This window comes from Xylocopa sonorina, chromosome 9 (assembly GCF_050948175.1).
Source record: "Xylocopa sonorina isolate GNS202 chromosome 9, iyXylSono1_principal, whole genome shotgun sequence".
NCBI classification, from domain to species: Eukaryota; Metazoa; Arthropoda; class Insecta; order Hymenoptera; family Apidae; genus Xylocopa; species Xylocopa sonorina.
Window position 1 is genome coordinate 11,105,794 of NC_135201.1, and position 23,875 is coordinate 11,129,668.

At 42.0% G+C, this 23,875-nt stretch overlaps 2 protein-coding genes and 1 long non-coding RNA gene across 16 annotated transcripts in view; 2 read left to right on the top strand and 1 right to left on the bottom strand.

Moving 5' to 3' along the window:
* The first annotated feature begins 7,721 nt into the window (after positions 1 to 7,721).
* On the top strand, positions 7,722 to 13,738 carry LOC143427746 (uncharacterized). Its single transcript, XM_076902159.1, has 24 exons — positions 7,722 to 7,816; positions 7,888 to 8,068; positions 8,217 to 8,348; positions 8,439 to 8,595; positions 8,867 to 9,083; positions 9,164 to 9,384; positions 9,463 to 9,565; positions 9,683 to 9,810; positions 9,902 to 10,024; positions 10,110 to 10,277; positions 10,358 to 10,639; positions 10,722 to 10,826; positions 10,906 to 11,119; positions 11,194 to 11,377; positions 11,445 to 11,741; positions 11,822 to 11,904; positions 11,980 to 12,173; positions 12,240 to 12,398; positions 12,475 to 12,603; positions 12,686 to 12,816; positions 12,902 to 13,154; positions 13,237 to 13,333; positions 13,392 to 13,502; positions 13,583 to 13,738. Exons 1-24 carry the CDS (start codon positions 7,747 to 7,749, stop codon positions 13,648 to 13,650), a joined length of 3,807 nt encoding a protein of 1,268 aa, XP_076758274.1. The 5' UTR covers positions 7,722 to 7,746; the 3' UTR covers positions 13,651 to 13,738.
* A 497-nt stretch (positions 13,739 to 14,235) lies between these two features.
* The window catches only part of Pmca (plasma membrane calcium-transporting ATPase 3), a 62,705-nt gene continuing 53,065 nt past the window's right edge, over positions 14,236 to 23,875 (top strand). For 11 of the 14 annotated variants that reach the window (XR_013102259.1, XR_013102261.1, XR_013102260.1 and 8 more), the window contains exon 1: positions 19,288 to 19,796. The gene's annotated coding sequence lies outside the window, so the exon portion shown is untranslated. Of the gene's footprint in view, positions 14,439 to 17,541; positions 17,853 to 19,287; positions 19,797 to 23,875 lie in introns of those variants that run through there. The other 3 variants (XM_076901052.1, XM_076901053.1, XM_076901055.1) reach the window with 3 other exon arrangements.
* LOC143427143 (uncharacterized) lies at positions 19,155 to 20,356 on the bottom strand. The gene is made up of 3 exons (XR_013102265.1): positions 20,077 to 20,356; positions 20,003 to 20,045; positions 19,155 to 19,294 (listed from the first exon to the last, which is right to left on the bottom strand). It is a non-coding gene; the product is annotated as an uncharacterized LOC143427143 (long non-coding RNA).

A 23,875-nucleotide genomic window follows, 5' to 3' on the forward strand; every position in this document is an offset into this window, starting at 1 on the left:
AGCTGTAGGGTGAGAGGTAGAGATGGAGGAGTTACGTCGTCGTGGCTGGTTTCTTTCTTTTCGTGGTCATGCCGATTCTAAACGTATATACGCCGTTGGAAATTATATAGCCGGTTCGTGTGTACGATGTATCCATATTGTAAAATTCACGTACGCCCGCGTATACACGTGCACGCGATTGTGCAGGTGCATTACGTACGAGATCGTATCTCAGAATTCGCGCGAGAAGAGAATACAAACGTTGAAAAATATAAATATTATCTAATGAAAAAAAAAAAAAAATTATATATATATATATAAATATATATAAATAAATGTATATGTATATGGCGTAATCCTAATAATAGCGCACCCGTGTCGCTCTCCGTTTCATTTTTTTCGTACTATCATTATACCGATATATTAGTTTGATTTCGACTCAGGGCACTGAAGCAGTTACGACGTATCCTTTGTTAAAGTATTAAATACTGAATGATAGCTATATGTGCGATAATTTCATCACACGCATACACACATACACGATATATATACATATATGTATATACAAACACATATATATATATATATATATATATATATAGCGAATGACCGAATGCAAGAAAAAGTGTGTGCAAGTGAATGTGGCAAAAAAAAAAAGAGAAAAGAAAAAAAAAGAAAGAAAAAAAAGTGGAATGTTAGGTGGTCTCACTAATGTTCTTTATCCGTATACCGTTCCGAGATGTCTTAATTAGGTAATTTAAACGAATTATGTAAACAGGTTAAGACTATGATACTCATATTGATAAATTATGATGAATGTAATACGCGGATCTACGATTCAGTATGGTACTATTAATATAGTCAATAATTCCTGTTCTAAGGTCTAACTCGGGATTGATTTTGTCCCCCCTGCAGCACGTGCAGCTACGTCCCGTCAAACAATCTTCGCTGTACATTGTATCAGGTATACATCGATCGAGACTATCCTTACTTTCATCGTAACGCGATCCGTGTGCGAAACAAACTGTAAAACCTTGTACTAAACTGTTCCACTCTGTTCCCCGAGGTGTTGCAATCGTACGCGCCCTTTTTTTTTCATGGCTGATTCCGAACAGTGAGCAGGGGAGATACAGCGTACGCAGAAACGTAGCGAGAGAAGCCTGTAGAGGAGCGGGAAATGGGATGAGAGAACGTTTTGCGATTGACCGATATGCCTCTTCGGTGGTCATTCGAGCCAGCATGAAGTTGCGATCAGCAGTAATCGGTGACTCAATTCATGTTTATTTATTTTCATAAAGAGAAGCTTGAAGCTTCGACGAATTTTTGCGAACATTCCTATCGGCTACTTTATTTAATTGTGGAGTAAATTTCTAATCGAATTACATACGCGCGAATGACTAAAATTGTTATTGCTAACAATTTTCAGCGCCGAACGAATTCTTCGATCAAGATCGCAATTGTGGCTGTGACTGCAGAAGGGAAGGATGAACACGAGAGAAGAGATTATCGATGAGAGTGTTTGAGAGTGTTTTGTTCGACGCGTTGGGCTTTGAGAAGTCAGGGGTGCACGAATGTCCCTCTTCACACCGGGTCATGCACAAATCGTACTCGAGAATGTCGCGAGAAGGTATTAGCTATGAAACAAACCTTGTTGGAACGTAATATGGAACGGTACGTGAAATGTAATTGTTCAATTCCGCATTCGGTGCACCCCTGATGCCGAAGTCTCTCTGTTTTGCGACTTATTTAGCTTAGGTAGGCTTTCTTGTATAATACGGTTCTAGGAGTTGGCGGAAGTAACGGCCATAGGAGACTAGATCATAAAGTACATGTTCAATTAACGATTACGGATCATGGCGTGAAAATAACTGGTCACCATTAAGTTTAAGAGAAGAATCTCCGAGTTGCGTTCAGTGTCGCTGTCGAGAAACTTTTCGTTTCTTTCTTTCCTCTGTGCAGCAAGAACTTCGTTGATGCGAATTACTCGCGGTAATGGAACTGTTTCGAATTAACGAAGTTCTACGTTCGAAAGCGGGAATTCTTGAACGAAAGATGCGCGGAGGGATGGACAAATTTCTCCACGGTTATTTTCTTAACTCTGCTCGTCGAAGAAGAGAGAAATATTTCTGTGAAAAGGAATGTGTAACTATAAAGAAACATTTGAATCTCTGTCTATGTATAAGAGTCTTAATTGACGTAATTCGATGCGAAAGATTGAGCAGTTTGTGAATTAATGAGGTCTCACTTCGCGCAAAAAAAGGGTGATATGACAGAATCTTGTTAGTTCGGACTGGTCAATTCTCTTAATGGTTCATATTAGCGAATGCCACGCTGTATCGTAAGCAGGAGTGAGAGAAGAGAAAAAATTGTAATTCACGCTCGAGAAAAATCTCGAGCAGACGTAGATCGATCCTTTTGCACTTCGCATTTAGCTTTTTCCGTTCTAAACGAGTTGGATTGTCCACTGTCGTGTTACGCGAAGACGCGTACAAACAGTCGTGATAAACTTACTGGTGATCAAGTGTAACAGGACAATATTACATATACATAACGCATATTTTATCGAGAATACTAGGGCAGTAGCGATCTATGTAATTCTCCCCTGTAAGCTAGCGAAAGAAAGACGACACGATATTCGGAGAGATATAAACGAGAAACGAATGTTATATTAATACTAGCCGTTAACACGTTCAGTGCCAATGTAGGAACCTGAGAATGATTTTGTAGCTTTCTCTGTCTTTTCTTACTTCGTTTAGAACATTATGGAAAGTGTATCGAACGCGTTATTAACGATCGCCAGTCGTTGATCGAGAGTAGTCCATTAATATCCAGTGACATGTACCAGGTAGGCTGGAGTCGAAGCGATACGTAGCTCGTAATTGCTTTCAAATTTATGTAATAGTATCTTAATTACTTTGAGCGACGTAACGATGCCCAGCAAAAATTCTACACACTCTATCACCCTTGGACCGTAGCTGACGTTAGATCCAATACGTTATCTAGTTATCTCTGTTCTCACGTTAATTTTTTTTTTTTTTTTATTGTACAGATTATCCTCTACTTCCTAACTAGGAGCTAGGATTGGTTCAGAATTATTGTAAATACAGTTAGATACTTAGTTAGATGAATTGTACATATCATTAATTTCTTCGATAAGAAATATCGTATTTTTCCTCCATTCTAAGTAATTTGGAGTTGACGTTAATCGAGAGTTTATCTTGTTTTGGCGAGTGAAATAGCGGGTGTAGATTAACCCTTAACTGCTCCGATAAAATATGCATACGTTTACCATGTAACTGTACTATGAGACATCTGTCGTTTAGAATATTATACGTATTAGCATCTGCCATCGACGCATGCGATTATCATTTTAGAAAGTTCTGCTTGAGAATCACTGAAACACTGAACATCTATATTTTTCTCCTGTTCTTTTTCTAGAACAAAATAACCGTTTACATCGGTTAAAGTGTTCGCGTACACCCTGCTAATCGATACGTTTAGTATGAACTTTGAGAAGGGGCATAATTGTCGCAAAAAGTTTAGCCCACGAGTTAACTGCATCCATTGGTATCGCTTAGGCTGCACGCTGTGAACAATGAGCGACCTTATTATCTCTCTTTGTGCCTCTCGTTCGCCACGACGAGGCAACACCTTCGCCTCGACCATGCCTCGTCCTGTGGTTTAAGCTGTTGTCCGGTGTGAGAAAGTGTTAGGGGTAAAACGGTCGAGCAGTTAAGGATTAACGGATGGCACTGGATGTGTTAAAGAGCATCACCCCCGGAGGAATCTGTGTAAAGTCGCTAGTCTTTAGCAGAAATATTTTGTTTAATGAGAAAGTAATGCGAGAGAGAGAGAATGAGAGAGTGTGAGAGAGAGGGAGAGAGAGAGAGAGAGAGAGAGAGAGTGAGTGATAGGGAGAAGATTGGGTGAGCTCGACCGAATCGATATATCGGTAGGAAAACTAGAGAATCTATACATACACGGAGAAAACCGCTATTTTTTCTGATCAACCTAATGAAAGATACCCTATGTAGTAATGCCATATTATAAGAAATCTCGTTTTTCCGTTCTACCTTCTGTCAGGTCGTCTCTCTTTGAACATAGATAAATAGGTCAGATTGACTGTGCGTGAAAAAAATTCAAACGGAAGGTGTACACCGAGTAAAATATATTAGTTGAGACGCTATATTATTTACGATTAATTTGTATTAATTGTCATTGATATCATTATGCGCTATGAATACGTTGTAACGATTATTATTGTAACACATGAATGGCGTTTAATAGAGTATTTATTGAAATTAATCAGACGTCTATCTGTTCTTGAACCGTGCGCGAGGCGAGATTCAACGATTGGAGGTCCTCGTTACCGCGATCAACGTTTAACTGCTTCTTAACGGTCCTCGGCAATCTTTCTGCAGATTTCAGAGAGCAGAAGAGTCGCTTAAGTTTGCACGAGAATGCCGAATCACTCTCTAATTAATTGATGAAAGACTGGTTGCGGCCGTCAACTCATATTTCATTGCGATTACCAGGAATGTAGATAAGCAGAAGGAACTGGTAACTCGAGGACTGGTACAAACGGTTGTCATCAAACAATCCGTTACAAACGGATGGTTTGTGTGAATGAGACGGTAGGGAAAATAGTATTCAATTACAGTAGCCATATTTCTTGTAGGTGGTGGGAGACTGTGTATCGCGGGAGTACAAAGACGATTTTAGCCGGCTACCAAGCAAGTAGCACTCGTAACTTCGATCAAAGTGGTTGTTACCTGTGCGACGTCCCTGTTATTTAACAGTTCCAGAAGCATCGCACCTGTCAACGAACGGTCTTTTCAACCTTCGCGAATATGAACTGCAGTCGAACGAACCTCGAGTAAGTTGCCCCCAAGTTCTATCCATATTTCTCACAAAAAAAGCTGGTGATGCATTCCAGTTGTACAGCAATTTTATTTTTTTCATTCATTATATAATAAAACTATGAATTTGTTCCGAATCGTAGCAGGAAGGATCATTGCTTTTATACTTTTCTCTTTTCTAGAAGTTAAAGTTGCATTAGAGTTGCGTCGAGTTTAGTGACTGAACGATGCCGAAATAATTGTAGGAACGAAAGAGAAAGTCGGAAAAATTTCTTGCGCCGTGTACCATTCGCTGCGAAACACTAAACCGAAGCGAACGATACCTTCTTAACCCTAGAGTGAATCTGAGATCCTTTCACGCACAGTGAAAGCCGATTGTAAGTCAGGGACCCATCAGTTACGCAGGGGCTATTAGAAACAGGTTTTGCGATCGACAGCTGAACGAGAATCACTGACTTTCGTCGTTAAGAGCAGAATTGAGAATGGGACATTGAATCACGCCAGTTCGATTGCAACGAGGGTCAAGGGAAACGTTCCCATCTGCGAAGTGACATAATTTTATAATTTCGTTTACTAAAGCAACTCCTTCAAAGTAAATTCTAGATAAATTCAATCACAGATAAATGGCAGTACGTTTATAGAGTTTGAAGACTGATAAAGCTCGTTACTTTATGACATTCACTGTCTACGTTTTTTTTTATATTTTTTAATATTTCTTTTAGCAGTTATTAACTAAAGTGCTAGTTATCAAACGTTTCGAAAAATAGACGAAAACAAGATATACAGTATTGCGTAAGTGCTGAAAATTGTACACAATATTACAGAGTACACGAAAGTGTATTTTTTACCTACAGATAAAGAATTTCATTCTTCACAGCGGTTTGGCTGTAGAACAGTGCATTATGTTCCAGCTACTACTACAAACAGACTTGTTATGTAACATCTAAACAACATTAATGTCATTAGTAATGTTGTTATTATTGACACGTGTTAATAGTTAATGCTGAGCTTAGACTACAATGTTATACTAATACATTTTTTACTTATGTAAGTTTACATGAAGTTTACATTATGAAGTCAGTTGATTTTTACAATGCAAACTAATTTGCGACCCTAACATTGCGTAATTGCAGCATCATTCTTTACGACTCGAATTAATCGAGTAAATTTGCCGACGTGTGTTTCACGAGAAGGTGCAACACTTGAAATGCACATTTTCAGTGATTAACAAAATGTAAGCGTGAAATATTCGCGTCATTGTTCATCGTCATACTATGGACTAGTATCATATATCCTTGATGACGGTGTTAATTTTTAACGATTATTTATCTACATTTTATCTTGCATGTTTTATAAAATTAGACTCAATTTTGGTTTAGTAACACGATAAATATTTAATACATTCCGCAGATAGTGCACCAAGGTGGATAATGGATTTTTGCATAACAATTTAATTCTCCTATATTATAACTGCGCATGGCTTACGTGTACCTTACTGTTTGATTGACTGATTCGAACATTACCAAGTACCGTCGTCGGTTGAAGAACTCGGATTACATCATCAGAAGAATTCACAAGAAAGCAACGAAAAAGCGACGAGAAGAATTTCAATAGCGATATAGACGTTTTACGATTAAATTGAACGCTTTAGTTTGTAGGAGTATCAACTCCTGTACCTCACTGTTTGAGGACCGTAGAGAAAAAGAATTGTTTACTATTCAAATTGTTTATCGTATTCAAATTAACTGCCAGAGAGTGAGTCTTTAGATAACAGACGGATAATTTTTGAAATATATTATATGGAACAAGATATGACTCTTTATCGACATAGTTATTAAACAATCTATTGAACTTCTACTTTTCGCTTATCAATATTTGCAAAAAGTTTATTTTAAACTGTTACGCAACGATTATGTGGTCATGTTTCGTCTTTAATGGCTTTAATCTTTTCATTGCCAGCTATGAGGAAGGACAGAGGAGGTGGTTGCTCGACGATATAGGAGTACAGCTCTAGTCGATTATTTTCGTCGCGACAGTCCATGGTGTTCGCTTATTCAACTCTCGTCGCGGTTCACTCGGTTCTAGTTGGTATTCATGTAAGACTCATCTGTCTCATTTCTATCGTCCCCTTTGTTCGCAAACTTGCGTGATTTTTGCTTATCATGGTTGCTCCAATATAGCGTCCTTCTTACGACCTTTAATGACTGCTCATTACGTTCAATAAGTTAAGTGAAGCCTTTACTCTATCGTGCTGCGGTACTCCTTTGCGAGTGTGCACGCTGTATGATACGAGCGTCATCAGAAGTAGTCGCGTCGAGCGTAATTGTAATGTGTGATCCCGCGATTTTATTATTTTCTATTCTAAGAATGCTTGCGTTGCATTTCTCACGATTAGATGAGTGATTCGTTTTTATGACTGTACAGAGTAGATATTTTTTGCCTGTATTTTAATTGCCTGTGACAAGCTTATTCGCGTGTACGCTATGTGTACGCTACTAGAGACGACACACTATGTTAAATTCGGTGGATTGGAGTAATTTATATTGGCGAATTGGTAATCAATCTCGATGACTAATCGTTATGTATATTGTTCAATCTGGTCTTTATGTAAATATCAGCTGACTAATGTACATGAATATGTTTGAAGAGCAGATTATTTGGTGCGTTGCAGATTTTCATTTGCCTCAATTAGCCAGTCCGAGTGTATTCATGTAACTGTTATGTCGCTGTCCGTGTCAGAGCCATTCTAGTTTTCAGAATGTTGTAGGTCGAACATATTTTATCTACATAGTCTATAAATATATTGCGTAGAAGGTCTAATGTACCTCGAGCCGATCGATCGTAAACAAACCAAGATTGACGTGTGGCGTATCTTTTTTCGAGTCACTAGCGTTTTCTGTATTTCTAAATGGAAATCTATCGTTTCAGGGGTGCCAAAGACATTGTCGAGTTCATCATCAATGAACAGAACTATACCGGTACGTATTCTGACTTGATAGTTTCCAAAAAGTACGAGCAAAATTGCGAGAATGGTATAACTGTTTTTCAGTGACGAAAGACATATCACCTGGAACATCGTTGAACGTTTTTATTCGTAATCATGCAAAATTACGGGGGACCAAATTTATGTGCAACGAAGGAGGCTGTGGTGCTTGCATCGTGTCGGTGGACGTTAAAGGTGAAACTATATCTGTGAACTCTTGCCTTGTACCGGTTCTGATTTGCAATGGGTAAGCATAAAATCCATTATTTCAGTGTACTATAACAGAAGATTCCTGTATAGACCACTGAAAAATGTGCGTGTCACCGCTTTGAGCCATCTGTTCTGATATCTGTTGCCATAGTTATCTTAACTTATCATTCCTTTTTTGGTCACAGATGGAATATCAAAACGATCGAAGGATTGGGCAACAAGATGGAGGGATATCATACTCTTCAAGCGGCATTGGCGGGAAAAAATGGCTCTCAATGCGGCTACTGTTCGCCTGGAATGGTAATGAATATGTACAGGTACGTATGGCATACTTATGCGTAGATAACTTAAACGGTATCAATGTCAAGGATAAATTTAAATTGACCACGGTCGTCACTGTTTTTTAGTCTCATACAAGGTAAGAAGCTGACTATGAAAGAAATTGAAAACTCATTTGGGAGCAATATATGTCGTTGCACCGGCTACCGACCGATCCTGGATGCATTTAAGGGATTCGCGAGCGATGCGCCAAAGGAGCTTATTAGAGACATTCAAGACATCGAGGTGGGTCGAAGATAAGATTATTATTGCATAATATTTATCATCGGAAAATATCAATAGAATAGAATAAATATATCAAACTGTCAATATCTTATCGGTAAGACCAGCTATCGTGAATACATAAAAAGCTTCAGATTCGCCAAATAAGGCAACTGTCAACAATTCGTAAAAAAAGACATTACTTACGCAACAAACAACATTCTTATCGATAACAATAACCTAGCGAGTGCAATTTTAAAAATGTAACATAGATGTATTTTTTTTCCTTATCCAGGAATTATTCAAGATAAAAACATGTAAAAAAACTGGCATGCTCTGTGAAAATGGTTGTAACGGTTGCAACACGATCATCCAGAGCGGGGAAGACAAAATTGAAATGAAATTGGACGGTTCTGCCTTTTATAAAGTCCTGTCGGTTGATGATTTGTTTGCAGTATTTCAGAAGAATCCAAATGCGAGTTACGTTTTGCATGGTGGCAACACCGCGCATGGTAATAGTTAATTTCAATTAATTGTTATGATATCCACTTAAAGCAACTGATCTTCATACGTCACGTAATTTCCTATGTAGGTGTATATCGTATGGCAGTACCGGATATAGTTATTGACATAAATGATATACCTGATCTACGTAGGGTAGGTACAGAGAACAATAGTTTAGTCATTGGCGGTAATGTTTCCTTAAATGTGGCCATGAACGCCTTCGAGAAATACTCGAAGGAACCAAATTTTGGGTATCTGCAACATTTGGCCAAACATATCGATTTAATAGCCAGCGTCCCCGTGAGGAATGTAAGTAAATGAATGCAACTGCGTGCATTGTTACATACAGATGACGAATGTACGAGCCCTTGTAATTATAAATTGCAGATTGGATCATTGGCAGGGAATTTAATGATTAAACACGGACATCGGGAGTTTCCTTCGGATCTCTTTCTAATGTTGGAAACAGCGGGAGCACGCTTACATATAGGTAGATGAAGTGATTTAAACGAAAGCAGTAATCTTTAAAAAATTTACGCTCAAATTATTCTCCCCAACGTTGCGCTTAATGTTCTGTTAAATGATTTTTATTTTCGCTCATGAACAGTGGAAAGCGGCAGTAAGAAGACTAGTATGACTCTTTTGGAATTTCTGAACTTCGATATGAAGCATAAAATTATATACAGCATAATATTACCAGCGCTTAGCAAAGACTACGAATACAGATCTTACAAGGTGCGCTATTGAAATTATCGAATCTGTAAAACAGAAAAAACTCGGCTTGTCATGGTATCAATCATTAACATAAAAATTGATTGGACTGTAGATAATGCCACGAGCTCAGAATGCACATGCTCACGTGAACGCGGGATTCTTGTTTAAATTAAACGGTGCCGGAGTAGTTCAACAAAAGCCAAATATCATAATGGGTGGAATTAATGCGGACTTTGTGAGTAAATCATGATAAAATTTTAAAGCCTTTAACTGGAATAAATAAAGATACGGAGTATCACAGATGGCTTAATTTTTTTCAGCTGCACGCATCAAACACTGAAGACTTTCTAGTCGGAAAATCCATCTACGACAAAAGCGTAATCCAAGAAGCCTTAAACAAGTTGGATGAGGAACTTAAACCTGACCACGTGCTGCCCGACTATTCTCCGCAGTTCAGAAAAACGCTGGCAGAAGGACTTTTCTTTAAGGTTTGCAGCTCTAAACGGACAATTATCGAAGTTCTTACTAATTGGACGAATACATGTGAATATGTGAAACGTTTTCGCAGTTTATTTTAAGCATTAAACCGGAGAATATAGATCCGAGGGCGCGCAGTGGTGGATCTATTTTGGAGCGCGGGTTATCTTCGGGGAAACAAGATTTCGATACGGATAAGAATCTGTGGCCGCTAAATCAACCTTTGCCGAAGATAGAGTCTATACATCAGACATCTGGCGAAGCGCAATACGCGAATGATATACCATCTTTTCCAAACGAAGTTTTTTGCGCTTTCGTTGTTACCACAGTAGCTAACGGAAAAGTGGATAAGATCGACACTTCGGAAGCACTGGTACAATTTTTGTTAACTGTTTAACTAACACATTGACTCATGATTGTTTGCTTAATTCGACCTTCGGTATATTTGATTGTAGAAAATGAAAGGAGTGATTGCATTTTACACCAGCAAGGATGTTCCAGGAGAAAATCTCTTTATACCGGGATTTGCGAAAGAGATGATGTTGGATAATGACGAAGTGGTAGGTTAAATCGATACACAAGCATTGTATCGATCATCAGTTTGTCATGCGATATCTGATTTGTTTATGCCATTTTTAGCTGTTCGCGGATAAGAATATCGAGCACGTGGGACAACCAGTTGGAATAATAGTCGCGAAAACTCATGAAATTGCCAATCAAGCAGCAGAGAAGGTACGCGTTTCCTACACCGATGTCGAGCCCAAGAAAGCATTGTTTGCGATCGAGGACGTACTTGCGTCAGAAGACGAGACCAGGCTGCTTAAAACAGCTGAGTTTTCCGCACAAACGAAAGGTGCGCTAGAAATCCCCGTTCGTCTGAAAACTATTCTATTTTCAAGTATATTTTATCGTTTCGATACTTTGCAGGTACTAATGTGAAGCACGTAATCAAAGGAGTATTTAGATGCGGAGGCCAATACCACTTCACCATGGAAACGCAAACTTGTGTTTGTGTGCCGATAGAAGATGGAATGGACGTTTTCTCATCAACGCAAAACGTGGATCTTACCCAAGTAGCCATAGCTTCGCTGCTTGGTGTGAAGAATAATAGGTAAACGATAGGAAACTAGGATATTCCGTTGATTTAATTCATTATGTTATTAATTTGTTAATTGTAGCATCAATATCAATGTGAGGAGATTGGGTGGTGGTTATGGCGCGAAGATATCTCGTGCCACACAGGTCGCTTGTGCTTGCGCATTAGCATGCCACAAATTAAATCGGCCGGCCAGGTTCATTATGACGATAGAAAGCAACATGATAACCGTAGGAAAGCGATATGACACCCTCCAGGAGTATGAGATTGGTGTGGACGACGATGGTTGCATTCAATATTTAAATTCGACTCACTGGGGCAATAGCGGTTGCAATTTCAATGAAGCCCATGCTCCCGAAACCATCGAACATTTGAAGAGGTGAATATATTATATTTAAATGTACACTATAAAAAACTATTGATAAATTAGTTGCAATTTTCCTTTATGAAACTTCTCAGTTGTTACGATTTCTCAACGTGGTCTTGTCAAGGCTACGAAACTAAAACTGATTTGCCCTCCAACACTTTCTGTCGGGCCCCTGGTATGTCACATTTAGTCGTAATCTACGAGATTGAAGATGGTTTCTCGAAATTTGACTTTTCTTATCGGTTGATAGGTTCCACGGAAGCCCACGCTATGGTGGAGAACCTAATGGAACACATAGCAAAAGTTGTTGGCAAAGATCCATTGCAGGTTCGATATTCGAACATGAGCAAAGAGCATAAGACAGTGTTGCAAGATATGATCGAGGATTTACACCAGAAGGCAGATTACGCAGCGAGGAAGAGCGCCGTGGACACCTTCAACAACGTAAGTACATATGATCTTTCGCTTTTAAGTAAGATACCAATTTGTTAATTGAACGAGCTTATGCAGGAAAATCGATGGAAAAAGAGGGGAATATCTTTAGTACCCATGATGTATCCCATGATGGTTTGGGGTCAATTCCATGCGCTTGTTTCAATTTATGCTCGGGATGGTACCGTTTCTGTCACTCATGGGGGAATCGAGTGCGGTCAAGGAATTAATACCAAGGTACAGGAAAGAAAATGAAGAAATTATATTATAATACACGCAAAGCTCTCTTCTGATACATTAATTTTGAACGTAGGTTGCTCAAATAGCAGCGCATACATTGGGTATCGATATATCGTTGGTTACTGTTAAACCAACTAACAATCTAACGGCTCCAAACAATTTTACTACCGGTGGTAGCCTTACCAGTGAAGCATGTTGTTATGTAAGATCTATTCGTTCTTTTATTATTATCTTATGCGGTAGATATTGTGCATTTAAGAAGAAATAACTTTTATCAATTTTAGGCAACTATGATATGTTGCAATAAACTGCTAGAGAGACTATCGCCTATTAGAAAGCAGTTGGGGAACCCTTCGTGGCAAGAATTAACGATGACAGCATACACGAAGGATGTTGATTTGTGCGCGCGATATATGTACGTTTTTCTTTACATTTTAGTAATTATAGGTACGATAATTCGTCCTGAAATAAGTATAAAATGCGTTTTACGATGAAATTAGGTTTACTGCAAAAGACGATATAAAAGCGTATTCAATATACGGCGCTACGATAGCGGAAGTTGAATTGGATGTGCTGACTGGACAACACATTGTGCGCAGAGTTGATCTAGTCGAGGATGTCGGAAGGAGTATGAATCCAGAACTGGATTTGGGTCAAGTAGAAGGTGCTTTCGTGATGGGTATGGGATACTGGACCACCGAAGATCTGATTTACGATCCGGCGACTGGTCAATTAACGAATTATAGAACTTGGGTTCGTGGCTACAGTTTTTCTTTCTTAAGTATTCGAAATTGGAACGAACCATTGTAAGATTCGAAATATATCTTCCTCTTAGAATTATAAGCCACCTGGTGCGAAGGATATTCCTGTCGACTTCCGGGTTTATTTCCGTCGAAATGCTACCAATCTCTTGAGTGTTCTTCGTTCGAAAGGTAAGCTAAATAATCAAAAGTGAATGATTCAAGTTTTAATTCCTGTCGAATATCGTAGCTACTGGTGAACCACCGTTGTGTATGAGTTATACCGTGCCCATTGCAATTCGTTACGCGCTCGATTCAGCGAGAATCGATGCTGGGGATAAAGATCCGTGGTACAAATTGGGTAAGAATATCAGGAATGTCTATATTTCTTATTATTACAGTAACATCACTTATCGATCCCTTTTTTTTTTTGTTTTCCAGAGTGCCCTCTTACCACGGAGAGGATTTTGTTAAACAGCTTAACCAGCAAAGAGAAAATGGTATTTTAAGATAACAGTAAATTTCTTTACGTAAAGTGTACCTTCGTAGTTAAATGATTACTCTGAATCTAATCTTATTATTTGCACCGTTTCTTATCGCCGTTTCTTATGAATATAATAAATCACTTAAATTTTGTACTAATCGACGAAACATTTTCTACCCAGATTTCCCTTCGTTAATCTAATCAATGTTAATTACACGACGAGAAGATAGTAAAGTAGAATAATGTATGTGAAAAAATTACTTTTAAAGTTAATGTACGTTTTTACAATGTCCACCGGATTAAAAAAGTAGCAAGAAATTACCCACAATTCCCTTTCCTATCTCTTGGGGACGTACTATACTCATTGAGAACCTTTCTGAAGGGAAATGGATAATAACATACCGCGTTTGCGGAAACTTTCAATAAAACTGTGTTAAATTAAATATGCACGATAATAAGAAACAGTTTCGTTAATATTACAAACGATTTATTGTATCGTTGTAACAGTTTCTATGTAAATGAAAAAATTTGTCACTTACAGTCACGTTGTGACGCCCCTGTTACTAGGTTGCGCAGTAGCCGAGTTTCGAGCCACGGCGCAGCTAGCCAGGCTCAGTTCGCGCGCGGCGTTCCTCGAGTGTGCGACGTGCTTGTTTTCATGCCCTGTTCGCGACGAATTTGTGCAGTTTTTTGGGAAACAAACTGCGCGAAGTGGTAATATCTGTTCCTGTTGCGTGGAAATACTGGAGGACATTAAGAGAATACCAGCAGAGTGCATGTTGTGGCCATGGAAAGAATCTTCGGACGTCTTGGGTAAGTGACGCTACCTCTCCGACTACGTAGTTTTTATATAATTCGAATACGATATTCGTCACAGTAAATCAGCTCGTAAAATGCCTACAGGGATTCGTTTTCGTATTAGCAGCTTCGATGCTCCCATGGACTTGCCACATTCTTGTTCCGTGAAATTTCTCGTAAACGCACACGTATTTACAGTCTGAGCTTATCTCTCGAGACCTGGCGGAGGGTAAATAAATTTGTTGCATCTTGTGATTCATATTTTTAACGAGGATATACGTGTCGCACGTGAGAGCGACCATCTCGGCACACATTCAGAAAGATGTCAGAACAGTGTGCATTTCAAGGGTTCGTGTTCAATTGTCGCGGGGGGTGAATGCGTTCGAATAAATGGGCATTTTTAGAATACCTCTATACATGTTAAACGTAAGTGTCGCTTTGACTTAATGTTATACCGTATCTTGACCTTTATTATTCAAAATGGTGCACGGGATCGGTGTGCTATCCGAGCGCGGCTTTTTTTTGACCGCGTATCATTTCGTTATCCATTTCAGCGCGAAAGTATCGCGCTTTTAATCTTCATCCTCGATCGAAATAATTTGTCGAAAATGACGGTCTTTGTTCCCTGCGATTCGCATAAAACTGACTATGTTCACATTTTATGCAATTTCACAAATGCACAGTTGTGAATGATTTCCTTCATTCTTGTGGTAATATTCTAATCTTATCTAACATGCCAGTATAACCGGACGTCGTAATTAGTTACCATATTCAAGACTGTTAATCGGTGTTTAAATATAACGATTCGGTAAATTGCTTAATAAGTTAAGTTCAAGTGCTTGTAAAATGTCTTAAATAATTTCAAAGACGAGTCTAGCCGGTTTATAAATTCTCATTATGTTGTATCCATACATTTTTGTTTAAACATTTTGGAATGCACTGAAGTATTGTTTCTTTTTTTTTTTTTAATTGAAGTGAAATATTTATTAATTTAGCCCATATTTTTTAGATCGTGTGGTGTTTCATTCACACAAAGTTCTCCAGGCACTAGTTCTTCGCGTCCTATTCTCCTCGTATTCGACTATTTTTAAACAGCTCATCGGGTATCTAGTTGTTAATCTAGTAGTTACAGAATTTCGTCAAAGCGATTCTATCGCAGTTGTTACCTTCAATCGAAATTCGAACCTCATCGTACGAAAGTAGTAACGATATTTGGCATTGCAGTTTCATGAGGTTTGAGATGTTCGCAAAGTCTCGGTTTTGTACATCGAAGCATTAGGAGGAGGACATTAAACGTAGCCCAGAAGTTAGCAGCGCGTAAACAAACTTAGAAGAGAGCTCGAGGGAATGCTGTAAAAGCTGTTGAAGTTCCTTTACCGACAGATGAGTGCAAGTTTAAGCTGCATCCCGCCAGATGGTACGCCTCGCATGAATCCGCGTAACCGATGAAATCCCGCGTACTTTTGCTTGCTTTCAAAAAAACGTGCCGTTAAGTAGGTTATGAGCGTATGTATGCGTGCCGTGATGAGTAGAACGTACCAGAGTTTAAGAATTCGCGACGTTTCGATTATCATTGTGGGTACGCGAGCATAAAAAAATGAAAGGAGAAACTGGTTGATTACGTCGAATATAAAAGTTGACGTTTTTCCTCTTCAGCGAAAATTAGTATCTGGCAATTGCAACGTCTGCGTTTGACGTCAGTCGTAGCCAATTGTTGGCGAGGAAGTAAAATTAATTGTATTAACTACCAGCAATAAAATTAATCCAGCCATAGCCGTGCACGTGTTAAAATTAGTGGCGGAACAGTTTTAATGTACGTGTTTGAGCGACACGCGTGACGTCAAACACATCGTTTCGATGAGAACCTGTTTGAACTGGAATTACGCGATACGGTATCATAATTTTTATAGAGCTCTTTCCACAAATATATTTCAGCCCCGTATCTCGTATTGGATCTGAAAAGTACTTGATAGTTTATCGTCCGTACTTAAAGACACAACTTTATTTTTAATGCACCTCGCGAACGTTAATGAAAGAGATAAATATTTAAATAATTGAACTTGACTGATGCGATCGGTTTTCATTCGTGCGCCGCAAAGTATCGCGTTTTCTGATGCAAGCTCGATTATTGCTGTATCGATTCATCGACGGCGCGGCGTCTATAATTTATTAAGCTGAGAGTGCATAATCGTATCGGATGGACGCGATCCGTTGTACGAACGGAAAATATGGTCGAGGAAGGGGATTTGGTGAATTTTTCTTGGCAGAAAGTATTTTCAGGTTTTGGAAGCTTCGTTGGGCATGCGCGGTACGTTTTCTGCAGAGGCAATCAAAGACCACCGCTCTTAATGCGGTGAATCGGCCGATTCCCTTGGAGAAATAAGAAACCCTAGTGCACAAGTTTAGGATGACGCATTATAGCCTCGTCTATTGCGTGGGTCGATCATGGGTACAAAACATATTTTTCTAGGTTAAAACGAGAAATGCCTCGACATCTCTTGTCGTTTAATATTTTAGTTGTAAGTATAACAAATTGATGTTCCAAATATATAGGGCAATGTTGCACGCGTTAATAATTGCTAGAAAATATTAGTCGAATTGTTTGAAAAGTGGTTCGTAAGAGGCTTATATCTACAGGTCAGGGACTAGGACAGCTTAATTGTGCGATCTCCACGGTACTTTCCCGGGTGGCGTTAAAATTCCGCGAATCTGGTCGCCCTAGAAGCATCAAGAATTATTAAGAAATATTTGAGAGTTGAAACGTACGATTCCTCCTCCTTACACCGAAAGGTTTTTAAGGTTTTTGACGTTTTCTCGAGTATGCGCGCTCGACTGTTCCACAAAAGGGTGGATGGTGGGGGTAAAATATCAGTGGCGATACTACGTGTACACATGTATAATGCAATCGTAGAAAAAAAGATCAGACAAAAATTTGACAATCCTAGATCCGCGTGATAACTGTCACCAGTAGTCATCGAGCAATACGACAGGGGAAAACAGAAATTAGGGTGTATAGAAATTTCATATTAAAAACGATAAAAACTGAAAGAGGGATGGGTTATGTGGGAGGGGTGAAAAAAAAAATGAAAATAGTACAAAGAGAGGAAGCAAAAGGAAGACGATAGAAAATGGGGGTAGTGTGTTAGAGGGTTGGGCGGTCGAGGCGCGGTAGCGCGCGTGCGCGTAGACTCGGAATGTCTCAGATGGTGAGGACACGGCAGTCGAACGGAGACTTCAGTATCGTGCAGATCGGGCGCAGTGACTTGCACCGAATTCGTGCACAGAAAAGGGACCTTCAGCCTCTCCCTGCCTCTCGCGCGCACTCTATCCGTGCCTCTTTTCCACCCTGTACTCTCGTCTCATTTTCTTTCTGTCCCTCTGATTCATTTTCACACAACACACCGGCGTGTAATACCCAGTCAGACACACGTACGTACACCTTGGATAAAAGAATAATCGGAGTCGACAATTCCGGGAAAAGGAAACTTTGCCCGCGCTCGTAAACGACACGAAACTTAACGGAGGTACACACACGTATACACGAGAAGTAAAGAGAAATTTCAATACGAATTGGCAGAGGAGAAATATGTAGTGTGCGCAGGGAGAGGGCGAGAGAGAAAGAGAGTTAATATATACCTCGATACGTAGGCCTCGCGAGACGAACGGAGACACGAGGCCAGCGACATAACCCGTAAAACGGAAGACACGCTCGCGTGCGCGCGCACGCAAAAGGCACGTCGATGCGCGGACGTCGTGTAGCTCGCTGGTCGCTGATAACACGCAATCGGGCTGACCCGGCCAATCTGTATGAAAAGCGGCGCAAAAGAAAAAACATCGGCTCGTATATTGGCGTATATTTGTAATTCAACCCGGTATCGAGTATCTGGAACGATCGATCGACCAGAAAGGAGAAGGAGAGCGAGAAAGAGACGCAGCTTATATTTTCGCTCCTCCGTTTCTTTCACTCTTCTTCCGGTTTCGCGAGTCGCAAGTTGATCGATGGGTATAAGAAATAATTAAAACAGGCACGTACACGCGATCGTACGAGGAAAGAATGTCTCGGTCGAAGGAGGATAATCGTAATCGGTACTGCGTAAGAACGGCATGGTATTCCCTTCTCTAAAGATTAGCCACATATCATCTACACGGCAGAGACGCGATAAACCGAGTGTGCCCGGGGTTATAGGTATTCTCCGTGTCACAGCGGAGACGCACAGTGGTAAGAAGTGGTGGGGTGTTAAAGGGGCGGGGTGGCGGAGGGAGAAGTGATTTTCCAACGGTCGTCGGCATAGTAGTGCATGCGCGGCGCGTCGCGACGCGGCGCCTCGCGGAGAAAGAGTAAGAAGTAGCGATTTCGTCCTCTCCTCGGTTTCTTCCCGTGCGTTTCTCCTCGTAGACGTCGGCTCTGTGCACCATTCTTACGCGTTCCCTCGTTCTTAACCGTTCGAATCGCGGTGGAACGTCCCTTTTGTTTCTTTCTCTCTGTCAAACTTTTCTCCCCTCGACACTTTTTTTTCCTTCCCTTACGACATACGTACATAACACGCGTATATATACACTCACCTCCTACTACTACTACTACTACTACCACTACCACTACCACTACCACTACTACTACTCCGTTCCCACTTTCCCTCGTCCCCGTATATTCTGTCCTGTGCGTTGAAGTGCATTAGAGATTTTCACCGGTGTGCCCGGCTGGATTACTTCGGTACGCGATCTCTTGCGCCTCGACCAGAGAGAAAAAGCTCTCCGGGGGCCGCGCGAGTATTTTCGTGCGCCGCGCGGGGTCTCGCGTTCGGTGGGCCGCGCGCGCGAAACCAACGAGAGGCTGCTGCTTCTTCTCTCTCAGTCTCTCTCTCCCTCGAAGTCTGTACATTTTTTTTCACCATTCTCTCTTTCTTTTTCTCTTTCCTTTCCGCGTGAATAAAAAGAGCCACGTGTGTGTATATGTAACAGGGATAGTTGAGGATCGTTTCTTCTTTTTTTTTTTTTTTCTCTCCCTCGGTTCCTTTTGGCAGTCTCTTGTCCTCGACGTGCAGCAGCGGCGACAAGCGGCGGCAGCTGGCAACACACGGCACCGAACGGGCGTCCGTGACACGATCCAGGGGAATCGAGCGATCCGTTTGTTCGTAGTTGCAAGTATACGAGTGCTCCGAAACGCGCGAATAAATGTGTCGGTCACGGTACAAGACGTGAAGCGGGGGCATACACGGCAAGTGAGTATATTTTTAGTAGCAAGCGCCAACCGCTAAAGGCAGAGTGGTATAAACGGCGCGCAGTGGCCTGATGAAGCGGCGTATGTGACATCAAATTTCTCTCTCTTGCCACCTCGACGAGACACCGAGACATCTTGCAGACCATCAGCGCGCGGTGAGTATTGCCCCGAACCCTCAACCGATTGATTCGCCATTCCGCAAACACCCGCTCCCCTGCCCCCGCCTCCACCCTTCGTCTTCTCTCTATGCCCACCCAATACCAACCTCCGCAGCCTCGTGCCTCTCTCACCCCCACGACCACCCGTGGGTACCACATATACACGCACGTGTACAAATCTTCGACTATACATTTCTACTTACGAGATCGTATCATCCGCGTTTCTCCCCCTCTTTCTTTTCTTCTCTATAGATACGTACATATACGTACATATCACGTATATATACATATATACACGTATACGTGGACGTTGGTCCTTGTACACGCCTACGATTTCTAACCTCTATTCCTCTAGCTGTTCGCATTTTCCGTCGACGAACATCTCCCGTCGTTTATATACGGTTCAATTTCAGTTCCGACATACCTACCCCACCCTGTTCCCTCTCACGTGATCCGAACCTCATGTCAACTTCCTGCCGGAGTCGCGAGATACATCAGTCGCTTAAACCGGATCGCATGTGCACGGATTGCCGCACCATAGTGACATTACGAGAATTATGTAACCGGCTAGTCTGCTCGCTCGATTCCGTCCTTCGTTCCTTCCTCATAGTTCTTCTCCTCCTTCCTCGACCTACCTACCCCTATGCGTGTGGCTCTCGCGCTACGTACTCCTCACCCCTCCACCTCCTCCTAACGGCCAACCCTACCGCCGTTCCACTCGACCCTCCCACTTTGCGCCGGTCGCCGTTGAACATTATTTCGGGAGTGCCAGCCAGCCTGCCAGAGCCCCGCGTCTCTGACGAACAGGGATGGCTAGACTCGCTATCCTTGTAAACGGTCTCTCTCTCCTACACCTCGTGTGTCCCGGGATCGGGCAGGCGCATTATTGCGCGCAGCTTTTGCTCGCGCCGCGTTCCTCTCCCGCATTGTTGCCTGCGTATGCCCTTTACTCTATTCTTCTTCTTCTTCTTCTTCTTCTTCATAGTCATCGTTATCATCTTCTTGTTCTTCTCCTCGTTCTTCTTCTTATTTCTCGTCTAAGACTTTCGTCCTTTCATAGAGCACGTGAATGGCGTAATAATGGCTTCGCACGGGTATTACAGGGGTTATGTCCGCCGCGCCTCGAGGCACGTTCCCTGGAACACGCGATTCGCAATAAGATTCCGATCACCCCCTTTCGACCGTTCGTCGTATACACGCACACCATTTGCGTATTTGGTGGGGCAAGGTGTCACCGATGAATCGTTTCGATCCGCTTGGTACCGTGGCTCTCACGTTCGAGGGCCTCGTTTCTAAACGGAGTAGTTTGGCTAGAATCTTTTATCGTTCGAGTGATTGTATTCTGTTGTGGATTACGTAAGATGAGGGAATCCAGGCGGAAGCATTGTTACACGTTGCTCTCGATGATTCGTGGTAAACGGAATCGAAGCAGGCTCGAATTACACACTGGGGGAACCGGTGAGGTAATCCTATCTTTATATGCGTACGTGAACGCGCACACACGCGTGCGGTCCCTGGTAGTTTGTCGTTTTTCGTTGTTACGACGTTTCACCGCGTACGTTACGGAAATATTTATTTTCTCAGAACACGATCTCGAATTACACAAACTCCGGCTCGAATATAAGCACGAATTATCGAGACCAGCGCGAGGATGTGTGGGTACGGAGGAATCGTTGTGCGTATAACATGCCCGGTTTAATAGTGTACCCGATGATTCAGGGTTGATAACAGTGTTATAGCGGGCGGACCAGCCGTACGGTCTGGCACAGTAGAAAGGGTCGCGATTAGTCAGACCCAACTGGTATCTGTCCCTTTTAATTCAGCCATTCTCACCGAAATAATTGTGCATAAAATTCCACCGCCTCTCCCCACCATCGGATGGTAGCCCTTGGGCTCCCCCCACCAGCTTGCCAACGGGCGCACGCCTTTGCTCTCCCCGATTCGCTTTGTCCTGAAATACATCGAAGGCTCTCTCACTCTCTCTCTCTCTCCCTCTCTCTCTCTCTCTCACACACTCTCTGCTGATCTTTCTGGCTCTCTCGCAAGCCAGCTTTCCGTCCTCGTCTTTGTCCTGCTTTCATAGTATCGACCCAATACGGCTGACCTAGACTCACTTGCAAGGAAGTGTACTCAACCTTTGACACTTACTCGCGGCGCTGACGAAACCGGCTGCGATCGATAGCCCGTCAAAACTAATTACGCACGTGGGGAGGAACGGTCGTACGCGGCCGTGGCTAGCCTGGCTTTATCGCGCCCCATTTCGGGGCACACACGCGCCATTTTAGCTCTTTTTACGGCGTTGACATCGCCACTTACGAGATGATCGCGTGTCGACCGATCGACTCGGGGCTCCTTAGCGATATTTACGACACGGAGGAGGGACACGATTTTCGGTAACTCGATCTTCGCTCGGCTGGTAAATCGTTATCCGTGGAGACGTATATGCGCGTGCAATTATCGTCCCCGTTTTTGAAGACGTTTAACACGGCCTGGGGGGACAGTACACGCGCGGATGTTAATCCATAGGATAAACAAGGGAGTGGTTCTTTTTAGGGATTAGCCGATGTTTCGTTATACGATTCCATACCCCTTTAAATGTTCGGCTGAACGATAGCCATGAGTATATCGACCTATCGACCTATATCAGGGACGAAAGTATATGTATAGGAAGAAGTATCTACACGGCTGTACGTTTAATGTGATTCGTGATAGAAAATAGGGTTGAGGGAGATCGGACAGGGTGTAGTCGAGGGGATGAACGAAGAATTAAAAAAATTTTATTTTCACCGCATTGGGACGAAAAGGAGGGTGTATATATATTTCGTTGGAATTTATCGTTTCCTGGGAATGTTGTTTTTTTCAGTGGGAGGTTATAAAAACGATGCCAGGATTTTTATGTAGAGAATCTGCGACGAGACAGTCGTGATTCACGGGGAAAGATATTGGCCACGTTTTCGCCATCTTTATTGTTCCAGGAATTGATTTTTTCAGGTTAGGGAGGGACAGTGGAAATACTTGTTCGCAAATAGTACGCGCCATGCCATCCTTCCCACCCAACGGCGATCGATTTCTTTCGCCTACATCTCGACTAATCATTTTATTGTAAGGGGAATGATCCCCCCCACCCCCCGAGGAATGCTCGCCGTCGATTTCTTATCCACCAGTCCATTTTACGACTGGCTCTCTCTCTCGATTTCACTCGAACCTAACTCAGTACATAGGCCTCGCGAAGACAGCCACGTCTCGAAGGATTTACAGACTTATCGAAGGCGGCTATTTCATACGTTAGGGTACGTGTGTGTGGAAATGTTCTATTCTTGTATCGAAAGGAGAACCCTTTGAACGTATGGCACGGGTGGAAAAACTTGAGTGCATATCCAGCTATCTGTAATCGTTGTCAAGGGATTAACCTTTCCTCTTCGCGTTGTACCAATGCAAAATCGATACCGTGAAAAGACGTCTCCGGACGTCTAAGTTACTCGAGACTCAATGGCGTCGAGAGACCACGTGCCGCGAATTCATCGACCACACCTAAAGCATTTCAGAATCCCGATTCAAATCTGAGACGAGCCGCGAGTCGGCGACTCGACAAGAAAGAATCAGGCGTATAAATAGTCCGGAGGATGAGGTGATGTTCCCTTCGAGTGACGCAACGCGCGGCTGAAACAATTCCGATTCCGAAGTCTCATATTTTCGGTGCAGCGGCCCCTTAAATGTTTATCGTTTGGTAAAGGAAATTAATGCGGTTATGTAATTGTGTTCCGCTGTTGCATTTCTCGCGCGTATATCGTATCGAGGGGTTGAGCAAGCAGCTTCTTACATGTCAACTCGATCGAGCCGTGCTCTGCTACTGGTCGCGTAAAAATTCCTCGGTATCGCGCCGCGTCTGGGTTTTACGCGACGAGATGAAAAATGGTCTCGCGCTCTGGTGCGTCTGGTAGCTCGCGCCGGCACACTAATCGCTCGAGACTCGATCGAGACATCGGGACTGCCACGTGCCGGGAATTTATCGACCGGCGATATACAGCTGGTCGAGGAAAATTTGACTAGGAAACGTGGTGTTGCGCGTAGGCACC